This window comes from Eptesicus fuscus, chromosome 5, assembly GCF_027574615.1.
Source record: "Eptesicus fuscus isolate TK198812 chromosome 5, DD_ASM_mEF_20220401, whole genome shotgun sequence".
NCBI lineage: Eukaryota > Metazoa > Chordata > Mammalia > Chiroptera > Vespertilionidae > Eptesicus > Eptesicus fuscus.
The window spans coordinates 102,574,580-102,595,019 of record NC_072477.1 but is presented as its reverse complement, the minus strand read 5'-3'; the positions used below and the strand labels follow the sequence as shown (position 1 = coordinate 102,595,019).

At 38.9% G+C, this 20,440-nt stretch overlaps 1 protein-coding gene across 18 annotated transcripts in view; it reads left to right on the top strand.

Annotated features, from left to right (window-relative positions):
- Positions 1 to 20,440, top strand: part of PARD3 (par-3 family cell polarity regulator) — a 699,476-nt gene that overhangs the window by 390,913 nt on the left and 288,123 nt on the right. For 9 of the 18 annotated variants that reach the window (XM_054716632.1, XM_054716629.1, XM_054716625.1 and 6 more), the window contains exons 13-15: positions 4,500 to 4,688; positions 6,036 to 6,206; positions 14,278 to 14,428. In XM_054716632.1, coding sequence (XP_054572607.1) covers positions 4,500 to 4,688; positions 6,036 to 6,206; positions 14,278 to 14,428 — 511 coding nt within the window. Of the gene's footprint in view, positions 1 to 4,499; positions 4,689 to 6,035; positions 6,207 to 14,277; positions 14,438 to 20,440 lie in introns of all 18 variants that reach the window. The other 9 variants (XM_054716628.1, XM_054716623.1, XM_054716626.1 and 6 more) reach the window with 1 other exon arrangement.

Genomic DNA, 20,440 nt, shown 5'->3' with positions numbered 1-20,440 from the left:
ACCCAGGAAAACAGTTTACTTACTATTGTTGATTTATTACAAAGGATGTTTTAAAGCATGTGAATGAATGGTCATTTGAAAAGATATTTAGGGTGAAGTCTGAAAGGTCCCAAGCTCAGGAGCTACTGTCCATGTGGGTAGAGGTGTGTCACCCTCCTAGCATGTGGCTATGTTCATTAAATTGGAAGCTCTTTGAACCCCATACTTTGGAGATTTTTATGGAGGCTTCATCATGTAGGCATGATTGATTATTAACTTCATTTCTATCCCCTCTTCTCTTTGGAGAGTGGAGGTAGGAATGAATGTTTCATGCTTCTAATCATGGCTTTGTCTTTCTGGTGACCCACCAAAAATCCCCTCATTAGAACAAAAGATGCTCTTATCACTCAGAAAGTTATAAGGGGTGGCCGGCTGGCATGGCTCAGCGTTTGAGAATCGACCTATTGATCCAGGAGGTTGTGGTTCGATTTCAGGTCAGGGCACATGCCTGGGTTGTGGACTCAATCCCCAGTAGGGGGTATGCAGGAGGCAGTCGATCAGTGATTCTCTCTCATCATTGATGTTTCTGTCTGTCTCTCCCTCTCCATTCCTCTCTGAAATCAATAAAAAAATATAGTTTAAAAAAAGAAAAAGAAAATTTGGAGGGGTTTAGGAGCTCTGTGTCAGGACCAAAGGCTAAAATATTAACAGGAATCAGATTTCACAAGTGATAAAATATGTGCTGAGTCACTCATTTCTTTTCAGAGCCCCATATCAGCTATTTTACTCATATCTATAATTTTATGGACTCATGATATATATAAAATCCTATTTCTTTGGCCTCTCTTTACTATTTTGTACACTCATCAAAATTTCCATATGTTGAAGCCCAGATTTCTCATAATTATTTTTTTGCTACTTAATATAATCATTTATTTCCTCTCTTAGCAAATACACTGCAGACTCAGAGTGACCTGGGGGACAGACTGTTGTTGGGGAGGAAGGAAAGTTGGGCCATGGTGTTGGGACTTGTGTCTGGTTTTGCTGTCTCACTGCAGATAGAAGTATGTGTCTTTTCTGCTGTTCTGAGGAGAATGGGGAAGTAAATAGCTTGCAAATTGCCTATCCCACAGGTTCTTTGCTTTTAATATGCTCAGTAAAAATGCCCTGTTTATTCTGGACATTAAAAGGGCAAAATGTCAATAGAGTAATGAGCAAAGGAAGAACTGACTGGTTGTACTGATTGAAAAAATCACTTTGAGTGTACATGTATGTATATGAGGGACACGATTATGTATATGGTTTGAAGAGCAAATTCTATAGAAAGAATTTGATTCAAGAAACTTGATAAAGTTCAGAATCTGTATGGACTAATAATTAAGGTTATAGAAATTTGGCTCCTCCTTTGTATCAGAATGAAGAGATCCTATACTCTGAAGACTTTGTAACAGTTCTCTGTAATGAAGCATTTAGTATACTAAATATGTGATAAATGATATCAGTATAATAAATATGTGGTAATGACATCAGTATGTAAATATGTGTTAATGATATCAGTATAGTAAGTATGTGATAATGATGTCAGTATAATAAATATGTGATAATGATACCAGTATATTAAATATGTGGTAATGCTTTCAGTATACTAAGTATGCCCTCCCCTGCTGGCCAATTTGGTTCTGATTGGTCGGTTTCTATGCCAGTCAGTGTCAAAAGCTCCGCCTCCTAGGCAGCCATTGACTCCTCACAGTTCACCCAGATTTGGTTCTGATTGGTCAGTTTCTATGCCAGTCAGTGCCTCCGGGCCTGTGTCTGGGCCTGATCAGAGAGGCAGGGCTGATCAGCAGCCCCCGCGGAGGCCTGGAGAGAAACAGGCGCAGCTGCTGGTAAAGCCCGTAGAGAAAGAGAGAGGCAAGGGCTGATCAACAGCTGCCACGGAGGCTGCGGATCAGACCTGCCTCTGCGGGCCTGATCCGCAGCCCCCTCGGCAGTCAGTGCTGGATCACTGTGCCCGCATTGGTGGCAGTCAGTGCTGGATCACCACAGCAACCCAGCACTGACTGCAGGACTGACTTCGCCTTCAGTCGTTTTGGACATTACGGACCCTGGGTTTTTATATATTAGGATTATTTTGTGTCTTTGAAATGTACCTTGTTCTCATAACTATGAGGCTGTCTGTTGAGATGCTACAATGAATGTCCTACCATAAAATGTTAACATTGAATATTAGTAAATTAGGAGCATTACTTTACGAATTACATTATTATGGACTTAGCTATGTTAAACTAGCATACCTCTTACATTAAAATAAGCTATAAAAATAGTTTCTTACTGATAAATTCTGTACTTCCAGATATTATTTCATCTAGTTGAGATATTTCAGCTTGCATGTCAAATCCCTATATTCCTTTAAAAGGTATTGTAGAATTATGCTAATTTTGATTGTTTTTAGAAAATTTTAAACGTTTGTTTGGATACAAAGAGAACAATTGAAGTCTACCCATAGTTTCATTACTCTGCAGTAGTCTGCTTTCGTGTGTGTAATTGAACCAATCTCTAAAAGCACAATCTTTAAAGGATGCATTATATTCCAGCCTAATTATGTACTGCTATATATAAGGTGTCCCCCCCAAAAAATGTATGCATACTTTAACACCTGATAGCTCAATTTTGAAAATGAAATGTATTTTAATAAACACTGCCTTTATAATTATTCAAAGTGTGTGTATACATTTTTGGGGGACACCCTATATTTAGCCATTCATCAATTATAATTTGATAATTCCAACTTGAGTGACTAGGTGGATGCTGGTCTAATATTTCAAAATTGGGAAAAGGGGAGGATAAGTAGGTTGTAGTACTAGATGAGGCATATAGTTTTGATTGAGGAGCTCCTGCTACATGTTCATTATGTAGTTGTAAATGCTGAGTTTGAAAAAGAATTCTAGCCTTCCTCATTTGGAGGTGACAAGTATAGAGATCTACGTATTTGAAGTCTTGGCCACGGGTGGGATTACTGAGGAGGAGGCACACTGCTTCATCTTGTGGCATACATTTTAAAAAAATATATTTTTATTGATTTCAGAGAGGGAGACAGAGATAGAAACATCATTGATGAGAGGAAATCAATGATTGGTTGCCTCCTGCACGCCCCCTACTGTGGATTGAGCCTGCAACCCAGGCATGTGTCCTTGACCGGAATCAAACCCGGGACCCTTCAGTCCACAGGCCAATGCTCTATTCACTGAGCCAAACTGGCTAGGGCAATTTTTATTGATAGAATATGTCATCTCACTGCATTTAATTAGGTTAGACTTTAAGCTTTCATTTCTTCCTTGCTGTGTTAAGATGGGCAAAAGTTTATGTAAGTTAAAATATGTTGTATTCTAAAACAGTCTTTTATGCCTTGATGACTGCAATTATGGCATTAAAGCTTGCATATACAGCTAATTAATTAAACAATATCGCTTGAAAAATTCCATCTGTAGTACGTGAAAGGTTAACAATGGGTGGTACTTGAGCAGGCTAAATAGCCATCTCGGAGAGCAGATAAAGGAACGTTGAATTTATTCTAAGAAAGGGGATAAAGGATGGGATATCCAAAGGCTGCATAGCATCAAGCCATGGGGACATTGATTGGGTAGATGAGGGCAGCACCCAGGAGCTGGAGTTTCAAACTTCTATGAAGTCACTGGTGGGAAGTGCTTGTGAGTGGGTCTGGGGGCTGAGCTGGTGGGCTTGGAATGCGGATGGAATGCAGGTGTGCCATCAGGTGCCTTCAGTACAGTTTCCGTTCCTTATATGATCTGATTGCTAGTGTCCAGCAAGTTTTTCCTGGTCTTTGTTCTCCTGTGACAGGAAGCTTACAAATGGCCTTTAAGGATTGTATCTATAGTCCTAAAATTATGTTTGGTAAAGTTTTGTGAAAAATCTTCTCTGCATAAAACTATTAATAACATTGAAAGTTCCTAATGAAAAGCAAGGGACAAATGAGTTATATTTTTTTATTTTGATTTGTGTATTGTTTTTCTCCTGTGGTTTAGAATATATACAGGGTGAGGCAAAAGTAGGTTCACAGTTTTTCATATTGAAAATAATACAATGATTAATAAATAACTCTGTTCCATTTACTCACAACTGTAAATCTACTTTTGCCCCACCATGTATAAACAGAAAACCACCTGCCTCTCCCTTCCCTCCCCGCCCTCCCCCCAAAAAAATCCCAAACTCTAGGTGTCTACATGTTTTCAGTCCTTTTCACTATATTTCCCCCTATCTTTCTGATAATCTGTTTTGGGTTTGTTTCAATATTTAAATAAATGCTGCATATAAATAATAACAGCTGTCCCCAGGAATACTTCCAAGGGGTACAGATGCACTGCTCTCCTGGATTTTGTCATGGAACTCTGGTGGAGATACTGTGCCTGTTATGATTAAGAACTGCTCATTAGCCCTTTAAAAATATCTGTGAGGAAGAAACATTGGAATATAATGTGCTTTGCAATTTTGTTCCCTATTAGAAAGCAGACGAGGAGGATGTTGTTCTCACACCTGATGGCACCAGGGAATTTTTGACATTTGAAGTTCCACTTAATGATTCAGGATCCGCAGGTCTTGGTGTCAGTGTCAAAGGTAACCGGTCCAAAGAGAACCATGCGGATTTGGGAATCTTTGTCAAGTCCATTATTAATGGAGGAGCAGCATCTAAAGTAAGCAAATGTCAACTTTATCGAGCTTATGTCCATTAACAAAAATGTTTAATTTTGCCCCTATAACTATTTTAGAAATGTATACACTGCAGAGGAGGACAGACTTTCTATACCTCATAGATTGTGTTTCTGAGGCCCACTAGTTAAACTTGGGAGACAAAAGACAGATTAACAGGAGAAAAAGGTTAAAATTTTATTGAAGTTAATATTTTAAATTTTACATATATTGGGGCTCCACAGAAAAGAAGTATAAACTGAAGAAAAGGTGAGTCTTGGAAGGTTATATGCCATTTACGCAAAGAGCAATACATTGTGTTTAATAAAAGGAAAAAGGGTTTGGGCTTCTAGGAGCTGTAAATTTTGGGAAGGTAATTATATCAGGGAAACTAATGATAGATAAGGTTTGTTTTGTAAGGTTTGTTTATGCAGACTAATCTCTTTGCCATCTATGTCTCTGGTGTTGAACATTGTCCTTCCTTCCTGGTTTGGGAGAAGTGAGGGGACACCTTCATAAAGGAAATGCATGTCCTGTGTTCAGGCAGAAGGGAGAGCAGAGAACACCTGCTGTGTCTGCCATTTCTCAGTTGCCATCAGCTCAGAATCCTCCTTATGCCAAAGTGGTATATTTTGTGTTGGCATATTCTGATATCCTATAACACTTAACAAATATTTTCTGTGTTTGTTTGTGGGGTTTCTGTTTTTCCCATAATATCCTAACCATGATCAAGCAACTAGAATAAAAATCAATGATCTCTCACTTTGAGGTGGTGTCCATGGCTTCAACTCCCCATTTTTTGTCTCACAGATTTTACAACCCATAATCATACTAGTTAAATGAAGATAATCTATGCAAAGACCTGGTTTAGGTTCTGGCTCTGAGCTGCCATAAAATAAAGGTTCATCTTTTCCTTTCCCCTTCACTGTCTATAGATCACTTATCCTATTTCCCAGTCTAGAGAAAATTTCCTGGGTGTTCGTTAAGGGGGCACTTGTCTCTCTGCACTTGTCTAATAGCCTTGAGCTTTGGCTTGTGTGGGGTTGTAAATAACCTCTGTGGGTGTCTCTGGAAGGAAGAAAGTAATCACTTTGTATCCTTTGAATTAGTATGCTATTTTGGTAAACAGATTATGATAATGACTTGTTTTACAAATGCATAAATGATTGAAATGGACAAAGGCTACAGTGACTGCTTGGACATTATGCTAGTAGTCAATTGGGAAAGTCCATCAGGATTAAAGTCCCCCCCCCCCCTCTTTATTTTTTGGCATTGTTTTTATTTTATTTTTTTAACTAAAATGAAAGCAACTTTTTTTGTAACAGAGTTGTTTTTACCTGTTTGCTTCTCAGGATGGAAGGCTTCGGGTGAATGATCAGCTGATAGCAGTGAATGGAGAATCCCTGTTGGGCAAGACAAACCAAGACGCCATGGAAACCCTCAGAAGGTCCATGTCCACTGAAGGGAACAAGCGAGGAATGATCCAGCTCATTGTTGCAAGGCGAATAAGCAAGTGCAGTGAGGTAAAGAACAAATAAAAAAAGACCAAAGGCACTAGCATTGGAAATTATAATAAGACAGAGTTTCAGTCTTGACTTTGGACTGAGCATGGCAAGTCCCGGGACTTTTCCTTGAACCACTATAAGTTATCTTTGCTTGCCGTGGTTTTATTGTGTTATCAGTGAGTTGTGATGTGTTTTCGTAGTTCTGTGGCCAAAATATTCCTACTTGCGCATTAGTATTTCTGTTGCCAACTCAACAGATAAGATGGGGACCTTAAAGGCACCTTTGGCTGAGATCACACCTTCCTGCTCAGAGCCAACAATTCTCTTCTCTTCAGCAATGTTGTAGGTGGGAGGGAGAAACAACGAAACTAGAGTTGTTCATTTGTTTATCAGAAAATGGGTGCCTCTGACAAAGCCCCTTTATCCTTTGGCATTGTCAGAAGTGTGAGCCTCCACTTCTATCTGCTACCTCCTCTTTCTCCTTCACTATAAGGTTAACTTTTTCCCCTTGAGTGCCTGCTTTTTCAGTTATATCTATTATGTAATACATACTCAGTTCAAAATATATGCTGTACTATGTAATTAGGGGTAGTAGGAATGTTATGGTCATGTCTTCCCAAATAAATAAAAACATGTTCTTTTTTAGCAGGGCATTTGAAAATTAAAGGTAAAAATAAATTATATATATAATAAAAAACTAATATTGGAACCTTAAACAAATTTCATAGATCTATTATAAATTATGTGCCATCTATAGAAAGTACTTGGGACTGGACAGTTTATGAAGAACAGAACTTACTGAAAATGTAGTTTATTTTTATTGATGCTAAAATTCCCACACTTTTAAATAAAGCAAGAAAAAATTACTAACAAATCACACAAATTGAAAATGCTATCAAACTAGCTTGTGTTTTTCTTAATTTTAAAGTCTATCTTTAATAGTATCTAAAGCAAGCTTTCTAGGTTGTGATGATCAATTACCTGATCCTATAATACAATCATATTTTGCAAAAAAAAATATATATACTCGAGCTCAGTGGGTAGTCAATGTAGAGGCAACCAAGTTTTGAAAGGTTATTGACCATTGACTTGCTTTTGTGTTATTTTTTAAATGGAGAATGAGTTAATAATAATTAAATTAATTTTCATACCAATAAGAGAAACAATGTAACTGTAACTAAACATCTCACAGTGGAAAGCAGTGTGATGTAGAAACATTCACTTTTATTATATAACTAGAGGCCCGGTGCATGAAATTCGTGCACTTGGGGGAATTCCTCAGCCCAGCCTGCACCCTCTCACAGTCTGGGAGCCCTTGGGGGATGTCCCACTGACAGCTTAGGTCCGCTCTTGCACTCTGAGAGCCCTCAGGCGACGGCCGACTGACCACTGGCCCCACTTTCCTCAGGGATCCAGCTTAAGCCAGCTATCGGACATCCTTAGTGCTGCCGGCTTCTGGCTGAGCGGTGCTCCCACCATGGGAGTGCACTGACCACCACTGGGCAGCTTCTGTGTTGAGTGTCTGCCCCCTGATGGTCAGTGTGCGTCATAGCGACCTATCATTCCGCCGTTTGGTCAATTTGCATATTAGCCTTTTATTATATAGGATTATGCCATTGTGGTCTGAGAAGATGCTTGATATGATTTCAGTCTTCATAAAATTGGAGAGACTTTGCTTGTGACCCAATATGTGGTCTGTCTTTGAAAATGACCCATGTGTACTTGAGAAGAATATATATTCTATGGCTTTGGGGTGAAATGTTCTGAACGTGACAATTAAGTCCATCTGACCTAGTGAGTCATTTAGTATTGCTGTTTCTTTGCTTATTTTTTTGTCTAGAGGATTTGTCCAGTGATGACAGTGGTGTATTAAAGTCTACTACTATGATTGTATTGTTGTCGATCTCTCCCTTGATATCTTTCAGGAGTATTTTTTATGTATTTCGGTGCTCCTGCGTTGGGTGCATATGTTTATCAGGGTTATATATTCTTTTTGTATTGATCCCTTTAGTATTATGAAGTAGCCTTCCTTATTTCTTGTTATGGCCTTCACTTTGAGGTCTATTTTGTCAGATATAAGTTTTGCTACCCCAGCTTTTTTTTTTCATTTCCATTTGCCTGAAAGATATTTTTCCATGCCTTCATTTTCAGTCTGTTTGAGTCCCTTGTTCTGAGGTGGGTCTCTTGTAGACAGCATTTATATGGGTCATTTTTTTTTTATCCATTCAGCCACTTGATGTCTTTGGATTGGAAAATTTAGTCCATTTACGTTCAAAGTTATTATTGAAAGGTACTTGTTTGTAGCCATTTTTATTTTTTGTTCCTGTGATCCTTCCCTTTTTATTTCTTCTTTTTACACCAGTCCCTTTAGCATTTCTTGCATTGCTGGCTTGGTAGTGACAAACTCCCTTAGCCTTTTTTTGTCTGTGAAGCTCCTGATTTCCCCTTCAATTTTGAATGACAGCCTTAATGGATGGAGTATTTTTGGATTCAGTTCCTTGCTTTGCATCACTTTGTAAATTTCCTTCCATTCTTTTCTGGCCTGACGTCTTTCTGTTAAGAAATCATTTGATAATCTAATGGAATATCCCTTGTACATAACTTTCTGTCTGTCTCTTGCAGCCTTTAAGATTCTCTCTTTGTCGTGAACATATCCCATCATAATTATGATGTGTCTCGGTGTGGGTCTTTTCGGGTTCATTTTGTTTGGGATTCTCTGTGCTTGTATGATTTTTTCTTCCCCCCATCAGGGAAGTTTTCTGATATTATTTCTTCAAATAGGTTTTCTAACCCTTGTTCCTCTTCCTGTCATTCTGGCACCCCTATTATTTGTTTCATGCTGTCCCAAAGCTCCCTTAGACTCTCCTCCTGTCTTTTAATTTTTTCTCCAATTGTAATTCAGTTTGGGTGTGTTTTGCTTCCCTGCCTTCTAATTTGCTAATTCAGTCCTCTGCTTCTCCTAGTCTACTGTTGAAACATTCCATGGTGTTTTTTATTGCAGCTATATCACTATTTCCTCTTGATTCTTACATAAGTTGTTGATTTTTTTCATCCATCCAGTTTATGAAGTGTATGAACCTTATTCTGAAATCTTTTTCTGACATCCTGCATGCCTTCAGTTCACTTAGCGGCTTTTCTAGAGAGATTTTTCCTTTTCTTTCCTTTGGGGGTTTCTTTGTCTACCCATTTTTGTTCTCACCAAAGGATCTAGGTGTCAAGTCGTGCAGGGACTGCTCTTTGGGTGGCAGTGGCACCTCGGGTGGCAGCTGCTCATCAAGCTATCGCCGTAGTGGCTGGTCCTCAGTTGGCAGCAGCTCCTCTAGTGGGTGCTGTTCGCAGCAGTGGTGGTTTTTCTGGCTGGTGGGGTGAGGCTGCTCATGCAGCTGCTGCTCCTCAGATGAGGGTGGGCTGCTCACGAGGCTGCTGCTCCTCAGTCGGAGTCAGGCTGAGCGTGGCTGCTGCTCCTCGGATGGGGACGGGCTGTTCGTGAGGACTGCCACTTCTCAGACGGATTCGGGCTGCTCATGAGGCTGCTGCTACTTGGACAGGGGCAGGTTGCTCGCACGGCTGCTGCTCCTTGGATGGGTGTGGGCTGCATGCAGCTGCTGCTCTTTGAACAGGGTTGGGCTGTGTGGGGCTGCCACTCCTCGGACATGTGCGGGCAGCTTGTGCGGCCGCTTGTCGGGTGGGGGCAGGCTGGTCCTTGGACTGGTGTGGGCTGCTCACCAGCTGCTGCTTCTCAGATGGGGGTGGGCTGCACACACGGCTGCTGCTGCTCCAACAGTGGAGGGGGGGGAGGGGCACTTGCACAGCTGTTGCTCCTTGAAGGGGGACAGGCTGCATGAGGCTGCCATTCCTCAGCCTGGGGCTGGCTGCTTGCGGGGCTGCTGCTTGCATGGTCACAGTGCCCTGGGCTAAAGCGTTGCGTCAGTCAGAGGGGAGCACGCTTCGGAACTCCCCCAACCATAAAATCATTTTCGTTGTTACTTCATAACTGTAATTTTGCTACTGTTATGAATCGTAATGTAAATATCTGTGTTTTCCAATGGTCTTAGGCGACCCTGCTAGCGGTTCTCAACCTGTGGGTCACGACCCACAGGTTGAGAACCGCTGCTGAAGATATCTGTGTTTTCATGGTAAATGGTCGTGACCCAGCTGTCTACTTCGCCAATTCGGGATGGATGTTGTTCGATTTAGTTGCTCGTTCTATCTGCTCCGGGACAAGGCTCGGGACACGTCCATCTATTCCACCACCATTTTGTCTCTCTCACGTTCCTTCTTATTATGCATGTGAGTGGATCTAATTGACTATGAATTTTTGCTCAGTCAATTTGTATTCTGATTGTATTGGGATGTAGTGTACAATGAAAGCACAGACTTTATTTATTTATGTTTTTATTGACTTTAGAGGGAGAGGGTAGGGAGGGGTGAGAGAGAGAGAGAGAGAGAGAGAGAGAGAGAGAGAGAGAGAGAGAGAGAGAGAGAGAGGGGGAGGAGGAGAGGGAGAGGAGAGAGAGAGGAGAGAGAGAAGAGAGAAACATCCCCTGCACACCCCTTCTGGAGATCAAGTCCACAACCCGTGAATGTGCCCCAACCAGGAATCAAGCTGATGTCCTCTTGGTGTATGGGACAATACTCAACCCACTGAGCCACACCAATCTCGGCAAAGCACAGACTATATTATCACACAGTCAGTTACACTCTGGGTTTGCCATATACCTGTAGAATAACTCGGGGAGATTCCTTCACCTCTCTGATCTTGCTGTTGTCCACATGGGGATGGAAAGGAAATTCAGTGTGGTCCTGCATGAAAGCAGAACTTGAAACTGGATCCTAAACATCCTGCCACTGTCCTGCCAAAGCTAAACCCTGTCTATTCATTGTTTTCTGTTCACGTATCCTTTGGATGTGAGTATTTTCTCAATGCATAATTGAAATCTAGGTCAGTTTCTTTTCATTTCAACATTGTGCAGTTCCATCAACTTTAAAGGCCTACTTCCTTGTGGCCTAGTGTGTATAAGATCTCTATTAACCATTTTAAGGAATCTCTGAGTCATTGACTAGGGATTAACTTTATTCATCTCATTATTCAACCAGTGTGTGCTCTGTGCCAGGCATTGAGGATAACAGGTTAAGTCCATGATGACTGAAATATCGAATAATGAGATCATGCCAAGTACTAAGTAGGACCCACTTCTAAATTTGTAAAAGGGGGTAAGGGCCATATCTATACCAGCTTTTCAGTGTTTACAGTCGAGATAGTGGGATACATTTTTTAAATGTGAAAGACATCATTCAACCTGCTAATGCATACTTTAAACAACATGAAATTTTACTAAACCCCACAGAAATTGTATTAGTTTTATATAAGAAACCAAGATTTTAACTTTTCCTAATAAGAAGAAGCTAAGTATATGATAAAAACCATATTTATTAGACAATATCCAGTTTTTTGTTACTAAATATCATTTGTTATTTTCTGATTATAACAACAATATATGATCATTTGAATATCTTTTTAAGGATCATATTATGCATATTATTTTTAGATATTGAGATCATTCCCAGTTTTTATACCTTTGTAAATAACGTTCTGAGAAATATTGATTCCCTTGAATCTTTATTATTCACTTTGCTTATTATTTTGTAAGGTTAGTGACAACAAAGTGAAATAACTGGCCTGGTCAAACGTTTAAGGTATTTTTTGAACCGTGATATACGGTACATTTCCACATTACTTTAGGAAAAGACAGCATCACTTTACACTGCTACACATTATGTTATTTTGCTTCAACCTGGAGCTTATTTGTCTTCAGCTGGTTGTGTGCACCAGCAGGTGTGAGCTTTCCCATTTGTAGGGATGGAGCTCTGAACGGAATGAAACTGGGTTGATTAACATTTTTGCACTTTAAATAACTAACGAAAAAGCGAAAATTGCAGTTCATTTCTCCTTTTTTCTAATTAAGCTTAATTTTGATAAAGTTTTGATATAAGTAGTCTGAAAGGGCCTGGGAGCAGCCTGAATTGTAGAGAGGCCTGGACGGCTCTCCCAGGGCCACCTGGCTCTGCCTCCTCCCCCTGAGAGCTGAGTGCCAGGCTGACAACACTTCTTGTTCTTAAACTTGTTTTCCAGCACACTCACACAGATCAGCAAAATATTTGAAATCAGGTTTGGTCTTGTGTTTTTTGTATTTTTTTTTTTTTTTAAGTAAAAAGGCATTGTATCTTCTGTTAAATATTTATGTAGTAGTTCATTGATTTCTCCATTTAAATCTGTCTTTTGAGATGCAAATTAGATGTGGTCAGGGAGGCAGGGGAGGTGTGTATTCTTTCCCAGGAAAGTGGTCAAGTTGGAAGTTCTATCTGAGCAGGCATCTTACTGTTTTTCTGAAAAAGCCTGCATGGACAGTTTTTAAAGTCTAATTTTTATTTGACGTTGTAAAATTCTAAAGTAGCCTCTTGATATATTTAGGACTTTTTCAAAGGAGCTTTATAAAGATTTTATCATCTAGAAAACTGCAGTTATATAGTTTAATTAAATGTATTTGTTAAGCAAACTTGAGGATGTCTCATGATGAAATAAATTTTTGCATAGCAAGTGGGTCTTGTGTGTAGAGCACCTATTGTATAGCAAGTCTTTAATGTATGTGCTCATTTAAAAAATTCAAATATACTTGTTCTTAAAGATGTCCGCTATTTGTTTCATTTGCTTTTGTTTTTATGTCCCCAAAGTTCCTTGGAGTTTAGCCTTATTATTCTTTCAGAAAATATTCTTTTATTCTTATACATCAGAGACCTTGAATATTTCATTTACTTTTCAGAAAAGCTGTCAGTTGTAATCTGCAACTTAAAAAAACACACAACTAATAAAACAAATGCTCATTTCACAATTTAAACCTTATTGAGTCTAATTCACTGGCACTGTGAGTTTATTTTTCTCCTGCAGTTCGATGTGCCTCAATTGTAATTGTGTTGACCCTTCAATGCATTAAATCTCCCCAGTGCTTATCCGACTGGGAGAGATAAGTCTACAATTCGGAACTTCATTAAATATCTCATTTATATTAAACAGATGATATCTTCTTACAGAAATCATAATTTGTTCAGGCAACGGAACTGCCACAGTGGGGTTTCATCTGTTTGGAAAATGCAGTCTCCTTCCAGCTTTGCTGTGTTGTGCTGGGCTGCCCTGCCTCCCAAGCACTCTCTGCCTCTGGCTGCGGCCAGCACCAAAACACCCTAAGATACTGGTCCCTGGGTTAACCTCAGAGCCCACATTGGGAGGAGTGTGGTTAAGTGTGCTTTGTTCTTCCTTGAAAAAAACCTAACATAGGTTTTTTATTCATATTATCTTCCTGGGGAATATGACTTGCAAGGCACTGCTATTTTAAAGAATGCCACATGTAATTTTATTCATAGTGATAGAAGTTGACCCATTGTATATGTTTGTGAAATACACATCTTTGCCTATTTCGTTAGAACATTGTTTGTATTATATTAAAGTGCTTTTCTCAGTTATTCACTGTCTCATGCTTAAGATTACAATCAGAGAATAGGATGATTATTCTTACTGTCTAGCAGAAGAAATTTAGGCTCAGTGTATTGTTCAAGACACATGAGCTGACAAGTGGTCTTTAAGTCTTATAGTGTGAGTAGTAATTCTACCAGCACACACACAGACTGTAGGTGTAAAAGTAAAGTTTAATTTCCAGCTTCCATTCTGATATTGCATGCCTTGTGCAAAGCAACATCTTATGAAAAACTTTGAATTAAATCTTTACAAATTGACTTCAAATAGATACAGTCAAACTGAAAAACATAAGCAACAAGATACGTTTTTTTAAAATAGCTTTTAATATACATATTTTTCCTCTAGTGGTTGAAATCTGACAGAACTTCATGGGAGGCACGGTGTAAAGTGGCCCAGAAAGTTGGTCATTAGGCAGAGCTGCCATCACAAATTATTATGGTGAAAAGTTATAGTTTACTTGGTACCCAGTTGGATGCAAGCCTTGGACAAGTTGTTATAATATCCCCATGCTACTAACAGGCCTTCAGTCCTGACTCTCCCCTGTCCCCTTTGCTACAGCTGAAGTCACCTGGGAGCCCCTTGGCACCTGAGCTGCCCATTGAAACTGTGTTGGATGATAGAGAACGAAGAATTTCCCATTCCCTCTACAGCGGGATTGAGAGGCTCGATGAATCCCCCACAAGAAATGCTGCACTCAGTAGGATAATGGGTGAGTCAGGTAAAGCTGCTTATCACATCTCATTTTTATGCTTTAACTGGTTCACACAGAGGTTATTAATGTAATATTAATGTAAAAGAGGGCCATGTTTTCAAGAGGAAAAGGGAAGGTTCATTATAATCACCGAGGAAGTGTTAATATGAAGAGAGTAAATCACTACATTGCTTTTTTAAAGTGAGTTTTAGATCCTGTAACATAGGAAGGAAAATAAAGGGATCCCATAGAAATGTTTTCCAGTGATCAAGATATTTTTAGCTTGTTTGAGATAATAAATGAAGCCGTGTGTTTTAAAAGGTCAAAATGTAGTGGTTTATGGCAAGGAGGCTTCACGGCAGCGCTGTTTGGAGGGAGAGGAAAAATACGTACGTGTATATAAGATATTCACATTTATTTTGTTTGCATTTAATTGGAGAGTACCATTTTTTCTTGCATCTCTACTTTTTCAAAGCCTTCATTTTAAAACCCTGAAACAAGGTTTTGGCATCCATTGTTTGGATTCAACACGGTGCTGTGTGCATGGCCCACAGTGGGTAATGAGGTTGTGTGCACTTGCTCTGTAGCAGTGTAGCTTCTACTAACAGACCCAGTTAATAAGACTTATTTTGCCACAGGACTGGTTGGATGTACTGAGTTGCTCATCTTGGTATTACCTTGGGAGTTTTCAAATTTAAAATACAGCAAGCTGTTTTGATTAAAATAGCAACTGACATAAAACACTTTTATTGCTGGTATGTTTTGCTAATATAAAGCTAAACTCTAAATTTTACTCTATTTTGAGTACATTAAGTATAGATTTAGTACATTTAAATTTTCCATCGTGAAGCTTCATTAGAAGAAGGATTTACTTCATTCATCAGTGGATGTTTATTGGCAAGGCATTGTATATACACTTTTGTTATAGATACAAAGATGAATACAAACAATCTGTGCCTTCAAAGAACTTTCTGCTGGGCATGATAGGAAAAATACTTAAACATGACTGCTAAAGTTTTCTGTTGTTCTTTCTCTAATTCCTCTAGCTTTCTAGTTTGGAAAAATTGCTAAATTCTCATTTATTTTGTTACACATAGAATTTAGACATGCCAACTGTAGTTTTATTTTGTCACCATTCTTCCTTTTCCATGGTTGGCTTAAGTGAAAGCAGAGGAAGATGATAAAGATATTGTACACCTTTTAGGTGACAGGCATCTCACGTAATTATCACATTAATTTATCATTGCTGTTGGATTTTCCATACTTTCTTGGATTTGGTATAAAACTTTATCTTTGCTAAATACTTTTTTATTGATAAAAGTTCAGACCCCTTGAGAGAGAGAGTGCATGTGTGCCTGGATCTGTGTGCATACAAAGTGATATGCTGTAATTTCCCCTCTATTATAGGAACATAGGACTTGCCATACTGAATCAGACCATTGGTCCACCAGTTCCTGTAACCGGCGTCCTGCCTCCAATCCCTGATGCTTCAGAGGAAGGCGAAAAACTAAACTAAAATACAAACCAAAAACCAAACAAAATCCACCTAGTAACCTTTTGAAATGCTGTATATTTGGGTTGAGGATTCCTTCATTTTCATTGTAGTCTGTTGCCCTGATTTTGTTAGCTATGGATTCATTAGTCTGCTTGCTTCTGCATTGTCATTGGCATTGTTTTCCATTCCCTCAGATAGAGATGTAATGGACTTTTAAAACTTTATGTGCTTCCCCCAAGGTAGTAACTTCTCTCCCAGCTCTGTGCTTTGTGACATATACTGTGCATGCCCTTTGGGCTGGGGGGTGACAGACTCTTTACATTGGATGATAGGCCAATTGACGTTGAATAATTAGATATTTTCTTAAGACAATATTTTTACATGTTGTACTGTAATCTAGGGATCCCATATAGTTTTACCCTGAGAAATACATGTACTTAATGTGATTTATTTTTAGTTTTGAAAATCTGAGAATTCCTCAGTCTTTGTCAGCCCCTATTTCAATATCATTGGCCCTAAAACACAGATACGCTTTAAGTCAGTTCCCCTTAAAGTTAGGAATCCTGCAAATGATGTTACCTTACAACAAAACAGGGTACCAAATATAAGATGTTAGAGCACTGAATTTCTATGCATCTCTACCAATACCAATAGAATTTATTGATTTGCATAGTATCTAGGTACATGGAAATTTCTCAGATCTTGCTTAGTAAATGCTTGTCTTTTATGCTTTTAGATTAACTCCTGTTAGACACTAGTGGGGGTGATGGCATTTACTTCATGATCAATTATGATTCTATTAGAACTTGGTATTGAAATTCTAGCTGACTACATTAAGAAATGGTTTATTTTATGCAAACAGGGTGAATTTTCACATAAAATATTTCTTACGTAGGCCTGACTCTAGACCAGAATGACTTTGAGACTTTCTGACTCATATCAATGGGAACATACCCTAGGAAAGAAACTACTAAAAAATAGATTTAAAAAGGTAGAATTGTTAGAAATGGAAGGATGTCAGATGTCATCAGCCACACTTTCCCAATTAACAAATAAAGGAATGAAATCCCAAGATCCCATGGTGATTTTTATTTATTTTCTGGGGAATACTGAGATCACACAACTTGTGACATTCATTCTTTATTCCCATCAATTTATAAGTACTCACAGCTTTAAGCAAAAAACATTAGACAGTCTCTAAAATCTATTCCATTTTGGCAACCACTGTGATCTAAAATTCAAAGAAATTAATCTTTTAAAACAATGTTAGAAATCATGTAGTCCAACCTCCTTATGTTCTGCTCAAGGAATTATAGACCAAAGAAATTAAGTGACAAGTCTGAAGCTGCAAAGTTTCTGTGCTTCTGAACCAAAATGACGATGTATATTTTTGAGTCATGAGTCCCACATTACTCCATCTTAGCTTTCTTAAAAAATTTCTTTATTGATTAAGGTATTACATATGTTTTCTTAACCCTCATTGCCCCCCACCCTCCCACTAATGCCCTCACCCCCCTGTTGTCTGTGCATCTCCTTAGCTTTTGATGGGGTCAACCATATTTGCAACCAAAGGCAAGATGTCTCCAAATGTCATTCGTATTGGCTGACTTTCCACTATTGTGCATTTTAAAAGAGTCATCCTGGACTTTCATCACAAAGAAATCTGCAGTGAGCCTGCATAGGATTTCTTTATTTTAAAAGCCTTAAAAATATTTTACAAATTGTTAGACCATCCTAACTAATTAATAATAACAGTACTAGGCATAGCTAATTTAACCAACATACTCATTTCATAAAGTTACAAGCTGACATTTGGGAGCATTGAACCTTAAATTTTTTCCAATGTTTTAATTTGAAGAATTTTTCTATCTAAAGTAAAACTGAAATCTGTTGTATCCATTTTAGAATTTAACCTTAGTAGTTTTTATTTTCACACATTTGTGGTGAGTTTTTAAAAAATTATGTTAATATTATTTCATCTTGTTAGAAATTCAATATAGAAAAATGGAACATTAATATTTTATTGTGAGTCAATCACTGGAAAAATTTTTCTCATTTCATCTGTTTTTAATATCATATATGGCATTGCCTTCTATGTACATGTGCCAGTGAATAAATGTTCAGTAAACAGCCATCCTGCATCTCATTGCTTCCCTCCTCTTTAGGATATTGACTGGTTGACGTTTTAGTTTGTAGTTGTTAGTTAACTAGTTGAGGACAAGGGAATATTTATCCATCAAAAAATAGATCAAAGGCTTCTCAAGTCATCCTTCAAAGGTTTCACATTTATGATGTGCCAAGTACAGCAAACGTAATTAAGAGGTATTGACTAGGTGGAGTTTGGTACAATATGGAGTTAGATAATTTAGTCATCCATTACCCCCAATATATTCCTGGAGTCGGATTCTAAAACTATATTCCTAGCAAGCATGTTAAAAAGTAGAATATTGATGGAAAATATGAATTCTCTAATTTTTAAAGGTATTAGCCTCCAGAATCATGGATGAGAGAAAATAGCCAAATTCCTATCTCACTATTAGGGAAATTTTTTGCCATTCATTTATGTATAATTTTTTTGGATCACTAAGGTACAATATTGCTACTAAAAATATCTTATGAAAAAGGATTGTCATCTGAAGAACCATTCAGTGTTCCATATTGCTTATTAGGCTGTCTCTCAGAATAGATTGTATAAACCCAAGAGTTTTAGTTGTGTTAAAAATGAGTGTACTGTAATTACGCCATAATATTTCTTTCCCATATATTTTGCCTGTGTGGGGTTTTGGCGTTTAATGCTTTGACACATGCCTTGTCAATAGCAAGCTGTCAGGGAAAATTCTGGTTTTGTCATTCTGTACACTTTTGTGGGGAAAAGTATGTCTTGAGAAGGAAATATTTCTTTGGGGAATAGTGCTAGACTGTCTAACCTTATTTATGAATGATATTTTATTGAACAGATTTCTGTCTTTCTCCTAATATCCTAAAACTCTAGTGGGAATAAATGAGTGACTTGAATTCAAGAAAGGCAAACAATTACTAAATATGATTTATATTTTTATTATGAGTGTTCATAAGAGGTTGCTAGTTTTTATAATTTGTCAAAATGAATGCATTTCAAATCAAAGTAGTGCTTTTCTTAATAAAATAACGAGTAGAACTTTTAGTGAACATGTAGTAGTTCTATAATAGAGTAGTTTATGCTAAATAATGAATGCATCTGAAATTTCTAGCAAGGTTGCTTTTGTGGGATATCCTGAAAATATATACATATATGATTTAATTTTTGCTCCTTTGTTGAAATGTCTAGTATCATTTATATTTTAGAAATCCTTAAAGACCATATATTTGTCATCCCAAAATTTCCATAATAGTGTTAAAACAAAAATTATCATTTACGTCAAAATTTAAATCTTAAGACTGATGTTAAAATGTTAATAGACTTTCTACACATTGCTCTTGTGCTATTTTAAGCAATTCTATCTAATAAAGAGAGAATATGCTAATTGACCCTTACGCCGTTGCAAAGATGGCAGCGCCCACCACCAGTAAGGAGGGAATATGCTAATTGACTGCCCCACCCTCAAAGATGGTGGCACCCACAGCCAATAAGGAGGGATCATGCTAATTGCTGCCCCGCCCTCAAAGATGGTGGCGCCCACAGATGCTAATTGACTGCCTCGCCCTCAAAGATGGCGGCACCCACAGCCAATGAGGGAATATGGTTATTGACTGCCCCACCCTCAAAGATGGTGGCGCCCATAGCCAATAAAGAGGGAATATGCTAATCGACTGCCATGCCCTCAAAGATGGTGGCACCCAGTCCCCTCAGCCCCACCGTGCGCCTGCCTCTGGAGTACCCCAATCCCCTCAGCCCCAGCCATCCAGGGCTGGCCCAAGGCACAGGCAAGCCTTGGATGGTGGCTGTCCAGCCACCCAGGGCCAGCCGGAGGCACAGGCAAGCCTCGGCTGTCAGCTGCCCAGCCGTCCAGGGCCGGCCCAAGGCACAGGCAAGCCTCGGATGGCTGTTGCCCAGCTGCCCAGGGCCGCCCAAGGCTCAGGTAATCAGGGCCAGCTGAGGCCTGTGCTGCCGCCAGTGGTGGCAGCAGCAGAGGTGTGATGGGGCCGTCGCCTTCCCCTGATTGCCGGGTCGCCTCCCGCCCCTGAGGGCTCCCGGACTGTGAGTGGGGGCAGGCCGGGCTGAGGGACCTCCCCTCCAGTGCATGAATTTTCATGCACTGGGCATCTACTGCTTTATAATACAGGAAAAGTGTACCCTCTGTAAAATGGTGGCTTATCATTTTTATTGGTATTAAGAACTAGTATAGCTGATTTAACAGCTTTGGACATTGGAGTTAAAATGAGAGTTTTCTCATTCTCTTGTAAGATGATAGGAAAATTGTCTATTTTCCTTGCTTAGTTGGAAAAGCCAGGCCAGTGGATCCATATCATCCATGCTACAGATTTCTGTGCGCATGGCCTCCCACAAAGTATTCATGTGGATCAAAGCTTGGTCCACAGTTCTTTCTCATAATTAT